The 7,569-nt window shown below is 41.4% G+C and overlaps 2 protein-coding genes across 3 annotated transcripts in view; one reads left to right on the top strand and one right to left on the bottom strand.

Moving 5' to 3' along the window:
• LOC102201438 (beta-crystallin A1-like) overlaps positions 1 to 7,569 on the top strand; it is a 51,120-nt gene that overhangs the window by 32,816 nt on the left and 10,735 nt on the right. The window lies entirely within an intron of this gene.
• LOC102201138 (beta-crystallin B1-like) lies at positions 854 to 4,560 on the bottom strand. The gene is made up of 6 exons (XM_005737388.1): positions 4,521 to 4,560; positions 3,642 to 3,742; positions 3,121 to 3,239; positions 2,510 to 2,642; positions 2,257 to 2,399; positions 854 to 1,055 (listed from the first exon to the last, which is right to left on the bottom strand). The coding sequence occupies exons 2-6, from the start codon at positions 3,735 to 3,737 to the stop codon at positions 884 to 886; spliced, it is 663 nt and encodes a 220-aa protein (XP_005737445.1). The 5' UTR covers positions 3,738 to 3,742; positions 4,521 to 4,560; the 3' UTR covers positions 854 to 883.

Below are 7,569 nucleotides of genomic sequence, written 5' to 3'. Positions count from 1 at the left end.
TCTTTTGTGGCTCTTTAGCCATTGAATCCAGCACAGTGTTCATCAGCTATGATAAATAGTTCCATGATAGCCATGAGAGTGCTTTAAGGCAGAGACAATGACTGACTCAGCTGATTCTGCTGTGGGGTGTTGCTCCCTCTGTAGACGGCGGAAAAATATTGATTGTAGCAGCTTTAATTTGAGGATCTGTTTTTACTAAATATAACAGGGTCTCATGCTGGGTTCAGTTTTTTTGTGCATTTGCTAAATATATATAAAAGTCTGTTGAATAAAATGTCATTCCAAGTAAAGCAGGTAGTGAGATGATTTATTGGGGTTTAAGGCTGGTGTGGTAGCAGGATCTGAGCAAAGAGCAGTCACCGCCATTTGTCTCTGTGGTTGTTTTCTTCTGTCTCAGTGCCCCGTTCACACAAACAAACAGAAATCTACGCTGGTACCCCTTCAGTCAGGCTCTGACAGGTCGAGCGAGCGCTGACGTTGGTGAGATGTGGAATAATATATGTGAGGGGAGAGAGGGAGGGAGGGGAGGAGAGAGAGGAGAGTGGGGAGCCAAAGGCTGACAAATGGAGACAGCGAGAGAGGAAGAACAAAAATGGAGAGAGCATTTATTATGAGAAGCAGTCTCTGTGGTTATCGTAATTATCTCCTCCTAAACTTTGAATAACTTTTCATTGGCCGCTAAATTACAACTATAAATAACAACCTAATGTACTCCCCCCATCCTGCACTCAAACCGTCAAGAGATTTAAGGACAGAGGAAACATTATTACACCCTCTCCCTCCTCCTCTCCTTCTTTGCTCTTCCTCCTCCACCTCCATCTCTGTGCCTGCCTTCGGCCTCCGCCTCTCCTCCAGTCCCTCTCTTCCTCGCCCTCGGTGGGTTTCACTTGGAGGACATGGTGTAGCAGCCGTGTGGGTGCCACTGCATGTCACGAATGCGCCTAATGGACTGCATCTGGGGGCAGCGGGCACCAAACTCATTGAAATGCCTGTAATCACCCTTCTCCAGCAGAAACTGGCTGCCACGGTAGCCGGGGAACTGGTAACCCACCCAACTGAGGAGAGAAAAAGGGAGAAGAGAGGCAAGGATAGGGAATAATAGAGAGGGATTACAAGGTTGGACAGCAACTGTTCAGCAGAGAAAATGTGAGGCAGCAAAAAAGCATGAGGTGAAACAGAAACAGCAGACAAGTGAGAAACATGATGAAAGATGCTAGAAGGACACATGCTAATAATTTAGAGAGAGTAAACATCGAACAAATGATGTCATCGATCTGTTTATCGTGCTTCTAGGTGTTAAAGCACAGACTCGTCTGCCTTCCAGCTGCCTGTTTGGAGACTGCGGGTAGCAGTCCAAATAAAGTAATCACAGCAGATAAAACAACAGTGTACGCTGGCTGCCACACCTCTGGGAGCGCAGACAGAGACATGGAGCTGCTGACGTTCGTGACACCCTCATGTAGCTGCTGATGAAAAAGCCTCTATTCCTGAGCACATTACCAGACAGAGTGCTGTTTCTGTCAGTTTAAGAATGACGCCACCGATGTAGAAATGGTAAAAGGAGCTGGACTTTTTTTGACGCAGCTGTTGCAAAAGCAGAGTGTGGTGTTTGTGGTCAGTGCTGCTGAAAAATGCATGATTTATCAACCAGAAGGCTGGAAAAGGTAGCAGAGTTACAGCTTCACAGTCAGCCTTAAAGAAAAAGCAGGTCTTCTAGATATCTGTTTGTTCACAAGGCTGATAGCACTCATATTTGGGGCTTGAAACAGTTCAAGTCTTGGTCTTTCACACTTGCAAAAAACACCCCCAGACTGTTAAGGTTCGCCAATTAAGATGTTATACATTGTTTATTGAATTCTAAAAGAATAGGAAGTGTAAAAACTTCATGAAAGCTGAGTTTTATGGGGTGCTTTGCTAGCTTGTTACCTCGTTGACAGCAAGCTTGTTGAAGCTGCTGCACCCAAATCAGGCCCACAACTACAAACTCTTGTTTTATACCAATGTTTCATGGTTTTGTTGGAATCACATAGCATATAGCAAGTTAATTTGTGAGCTTTGCATGTGCTGTTAAGCTGACTATTACTTTCAAAAAAGATCCAGGTTAGCTTAAGCCCTGTTTCCAGTCTTTATGCAAAGTTAAGCTAGCTGGATGTTGGCTTTAGCCTCATATTTAGCACACTATAGAGTGGTATTATTCTACTCATTTAACTCTTTGGAAAAATGCAATAAGATGTTGTAATTTCACAAACTACTCACGTTCCACAGCTGACCATGATGCTGCCCACCCTGTCAGTGAAACCATAGGAAAACAGGCTGGGAACGTCATCATCCATGATTTCCATCTTGCGGCCCTTGAATTCTCCAACCTCATACAGGCATATCTTGTGCTTCTCGGGATCCTGCGAGGTGGCGGGCATGAGGAAGGAGGAAAAGAGAATAAGGATGTAAAGAAGGCAAATAAAAGTAGAGCAAACTTCCACCAGTTGAGTGGCTGGAACATAGGACTCACCATGCGGACAGGCCTGAAGGACAGCAGGTAGTCATTCTTCTGGCAGTTGCTCCAAGAGTCCCAGCGGGGGTACTCGCCCTTCTCCAAGATGAACATTTCTCCACAGAAGTTCATCTGCTCAAAACCCACGAAGCTGAGGACGGGGAAAAGGAGAGGAAGGAGAGTGATCATTGAACGTCCCTCAAGAAGAGTCAGCTCACTGATTACACTCAAATGAATGAGCTGACTCCTCTTGAGGAGTGTGCAGCTTGTAAAAATCTTATAGCATCTTGGCCTCTGCTGCTTTGATTTTTAAATGTGTCCCTTGTTGCACTACTCCTTATCTCCTTGCTTATATTTTCTTTTATTAACTGACATACTTCCATCACTTGTGCTTTGTGTGCTTTATTATGTTAGCAGCCAAAGTTCTCTGCATTGCTGTACTCTCTGCAAAATCACTCGGGATAAAAGCATCAGCATAATGCCAAATGCAAAGTGGGGAAATGTCACATAATGGTGGAGTGTAGCTGTTAAATCACCTGCTCTTCTCTTAGAGGAGTGTGGGTGCTGCTGGGTACCACACTAGTACATGTGGGTGTATACGTCTCACAGCACGCAATCGGAATACTTACGGCCCACAGTCGACACGCAGGGAGCGCACCTTGTCCATGCCCAAGTCACACACGTTCATGCACTCGCCGTTGATCTCAATACAGCGGCCCTGGAAATTCTCCTGGTCGTAAACCCACATCTGAACGATTGCAGTGGGGAGCAAAGAAAATAGGAGTGGAGGTCACTGAGGTAGGTTCAGATTCAAGGGAAGATATATGAAGCAGGAAGTGTGACACGGGGAGATAAAGATGAAGTGCCAATGTTTTTATGACAGCTACCTCCACAGTGATTTAACACACTGGGGGTTTTTTCTGTCAGTTATAGTTGTCAGCCACCCCCTCAAAGAGCTATAAGAACCAGCAGGTCGCGCTAACAGACGTCAGCTCACAAGGTAAACTGTTACAGTGGTGTGAGGCCAGCTGCTTCCCACTGTGTGAAAAATACTGTATGCTGTATTTGTGATGTTTAATCATCTGTTTTACGTGTGTGTGTGTGTGTGTGTGTGTGTGTGTGTGTGTGTGTGTGTGTGTGTATACTGTACCTTGTAAGATGTTAAGCCCATCTCAGACGTCTTGGTCTGAGCTGCTTTCCCATCAGTCTGGGAAGCAGACTTGGATTTCTCTCCTCCAGCAGACATGACGACTGGGATAAAAGAAAGAAGCTGTTATAGCTCTAGTTTGACTTTTACTGTCACACTAAGAGGTTGTAAAAAAATCTTTACTTAAGAATAGGGTCTAATGATTTGTTATTCAGTAAACAAGACCTTTAGCTTTCACATGTTCATCTGATCCTGATTGAAGTTGAATTAGGAATGACCAAAAATAGCAAAAATGAGGGTCGTTCTTTACAGACTCTTTTCTTTATACATTCGTTATTTTTACCTTCCTGTTAGAAAAAATGAATGCCCTCAGCTCAGAAGGTTCAAAGATTCATACATCCTGAGTCATTTCTGTACAGTTTCTAAGCATGCTGCATTTACAAAGCTGGCACATGTGTGTTGAAATAATCGGCATTAAAAGAACCAATCAGAAAATGTACCAAAAACCTTTACACAACTAAGATCTACTTCAGAACAAAAGCTAAAAACAAAAACACTCATCAAAAGCAGATTTTAGTAGGTTGAAGCTTTTCTTGGCTCTGAATCTGAAATGTTGCACTTTCAATGCTGCATTTGTGAAACCAGCTTGATTCTCAGATCCCCATTGGAATTTAAAATGTAAACATTAGTTTCTAAACTCCGGTGCTTTTTTCTGAATATGCCCAAGTGCATTTACTGACAGCTGCTGGCTGCGTACAAAAGAAAAATCACATTTTTGCCAACATTTGACTTCAGTTATAATTAGCTTCCTAGCTTGTCCTCTGGGTTAGTGAAAAGTTTCTATCTTTCTGTTCTGTTCTGTATGTTTGTCCACTGTCTTACCTGTGGCTGTGTGTGCGTAAAGGAGTAGACTCAGGCCTGAGACTGGTGGTCTGTGTGAGAGTGCGCGGGGCCCCTCGTCGCTTTTATATGCTGGCGCCCAGAGAGAGGGGATTATAGACACAGAAACAAACTCGCTGAGCTCACAGCCCCCACAGAATAGAAATACCCCCATCATCAAAGAGAGAGAGACGGGCAGAAAGAGAGACAGAGCATATGGTTGAAATAATATGAGGAAGAAAATATGACAAACTCAGATATATCAACATATGGTCGACCTCAGATGACTTAACCGCATCTGGAGTTATAATCAGGATCGACTTTTGTTTTAGCCAAATGCTAAAACAAGCAAATTTTTAGAATTGTGAATTTCAAATGAAATCAAATACATTTTTGTGTTAAATTTTTTTTCTTGTCGTCAGTGATCTGCTACATTTTGATAGGTTAACAAAAGACAAAGTAACCTTATAAAAGCTTGCTCATTGTATGAACTCGTGCACTGAGTGAAAGAAATGACAGTCCAGCTGGAGTAATGTGAGATAATGCACTTTTCTACGCCCTTACAGTTTCAGTGTAATGACAGCCAAGCTGACCAGGTTCACATTAATGAGCCTATTGCAAAATCATTCCCTCCTGTTCCCTTCAGTGCTATAAAAAAAAGAGGCGCTGGGAAAAACAATAACAGGAAAAACAATAAGCTGTGAGAAGCAATAACGGTCCAGTGCCTGCACCTCAGGGTGAGCAAAGAGGTTCAAGGTTTGCATGGACAATAATCTGATTCTGTCTCTGTTCATCTCAGTAGGAGAAGGCTTTTATATCAAAGCTTTGCCTTTTTTCCCTGTATGGGTCAGTAAAATATTACAGTGAGTGTTAGCTGGAAAATGTAAAAAGTGTTTGAGATGTTTATTTCAAAGCACTCACAAGAGAACAAGCAAAACAGTCGTAGTTGTAGCATTCGAGGTCGCGTGTTGTGCTTCATCAAGGCTTCAGATGACGACAGGAGGGAAATATGAGGTGCAGCTGAGTGCTACATGAGATTGTGAGCATTCAGGTAAAACCATTCATGTCTTCAATTCAATGTTCAGACTTATTAATTTTGAAACTTGAATTTGCTCAAATCATTATGCTCAATTAAGCATCATTGAAAGGTCAGTGGAGGAAGTGATGCAGGAGTGAATCAGACCCAGTGAAGTGGCTGAGGACTGCAGAGAGTCTCTTGAAGGAGAAAAACAAGGGAAGCAGGAAACAGCACAATAATACACATGAAAATGGATTTAGCAAAGCCGTGGAGGGTCAGCACTTTTACCTCTTTGCTGTTAGCTGGTTCTGAGTTTAAACTGATTGGGGTATTGCATGTAGGTGTCTTCCCACACTCCAAAGACATGTCGGAGACAGATGGACAGAAAACAATTTCTATAAGCAAAAGTGAAAATAAATGATAGGTCTGGGTGGTGCAGTGGTTAGCAATGTCACCTGAACCAGCCGGAGTCTTTCTGTGTGACGTTTGCATGTTCTCGCTGCACCTTTATAGGTTCTCTCTGGGTGCTACAGGTCTAAAGACATGCGTGTTACATTAACTGGCGATTATATTTCACTATAGGTGTGACTGTGAGTGTTATCTGTGTCTCTGAGCTGCTCCTGTGATGGACTGGTGACCTGTCTTTACCTTGCCTTCCTCCCGATCACAGCTGGGAACACATTTAATCTAACCACCTGTTATGCGTCTGTTCCTTAAGCTAAAGATGCAGATTCATTTGTTTTTTTTCTGTTCTGGTTAGAGAAAGCTTTAATGTTTTCTGAACAAAGTTGTACACTCTGTTGTATGATATTTCCTTTTTTAACTTCCTGCATACAATACCCTTCATAACCTAGATTCTTCAAGAATCTTTATTTTATTATATTTAAACCCATAAGATGGTTCATGTAATCCAATAGTCCAATGCATTGTTTTTGTAAATAGATAAACTATTTCCAGCTGTTCTGAAATTATTTGAAAATTTTGTTCTGATGACCAGTTTTTCTTTTAGCATAATAAACTTATTTTAGATAACACAGTGTGCTGTTGGAACACAGAAGTGATGGCTGCTGAAAATATACCTGTGTATGTTTCATTAACTTTAAGTTACAAGCTATGATTATTGATTCCATTAATTATTATTTACAAACCTTCTGAATAGTGACATATTATAATAGATGAAAGCAAACTGACTTCTTTCAAAAACAGAGCCATGTCCAACTGGCCGTAAACATGTAAGCAGTTGTGTATATAATAAAATTCCCGGAAATTAATGCATTTTTCAGCATAAATCTCTTTGTAACAACCTAACACAACTTCAAATACTATGCAGAATTATGGAAGAGGCAGTCTTTATACAATATAAAGTCAGATCATACATGCAAGGCATGTGTACTAACATGTTTTAGTAGATCTGGCATCGAATAATGAAATAGCCAACAAAACTGTGACATTTTCCATGTGCTTTGATAAAAGATCCTCTTCAAAGAGCCCATTGATTGATATGTGGAGCACAGTGGATGCACCTCCACAAATGTGAAATACTCTGAATAATGGTTGAATACTGGTTTGATTGGTTTTTCTTACTTGGGGAAAAATATGCTAGATTAGCTTTGCCTTTAATGACATTGTATGCTTTACTTTTCATACATAGGCTTGTTTTTATATCCCGTGTTTAACAAAGACAGCCCATTTTGTTAAATGACTCAAATCCAGTTTCATCCCGTTCACCGGGAGCTTTTACAACAATTTCTACAATGACTGAAAAACCATCTACTGAACCCTCTATGTGTCTATTTTTCATCATATAATTTGTGAAGCTGACATTTACAGCACAGCACTAAAAAACTTCTCATATGTGTATCAGTGAAATGAAAGTTTAGTTAATTATAGTTGTGAGTCAACTTAGTTTGTATAGTTATTTCTATAATTTCACTATTGCCAAATATACCTCATAGGTCTTTACAGTGTGTACAGCAGACAACACCATCGGTCCTTGTTGCCTAAAACAAGGACCGATGGTGTGTGTGTGTGTGT

The sequence above is a fragment of the Pundamilia nyererei genome, unplaced genomic scaffold (genome assembly GCF_000239375.1).
Source record: "Pundamilia nyererei isolate P.nyererei 1_Seehausen unplaced genomic scaffold, PunNye1.0 scaffold00075, whole genome shotgun sequence".
Taxonomy (NCBI): Eukaryota; Metazoa; Chordata; class Actinopteri; order Cichliformes; family Cichlidae; genus Pundamilia; species Pundamilia nyererei.
The sequence above is the reverse complement of the archived record's forward strand: the minus strand, read 5'-3'. Positions and strand labels throughout refer to the sequence as shown.

Bases quoted from the DNA above. Each gene is read 5' to 3' on its own strand.
- LOC102201138 (XM_005737388.1), bottom strand. From the start codon at position 3,737: ATGTCTGCTGGAGGAGAGAAATCCAAGTCTGCTTCCCAGACTGATGGG. The intron at 3,240-3,641 runs GTACAGTATACA...GCAATCGTTCAG, and splicing joins TGGGCTTAACATCTTACAAG to ATGTGGGTTTACGACCAGGA. The intron at 1,056-2,256 runs GTGAGTAGTTTG...TTCTCTCCTCAG, and splicing joins ATCATGGTCAGCTGTGGAAC to TTGGGTGGGTTACCAGTTCC.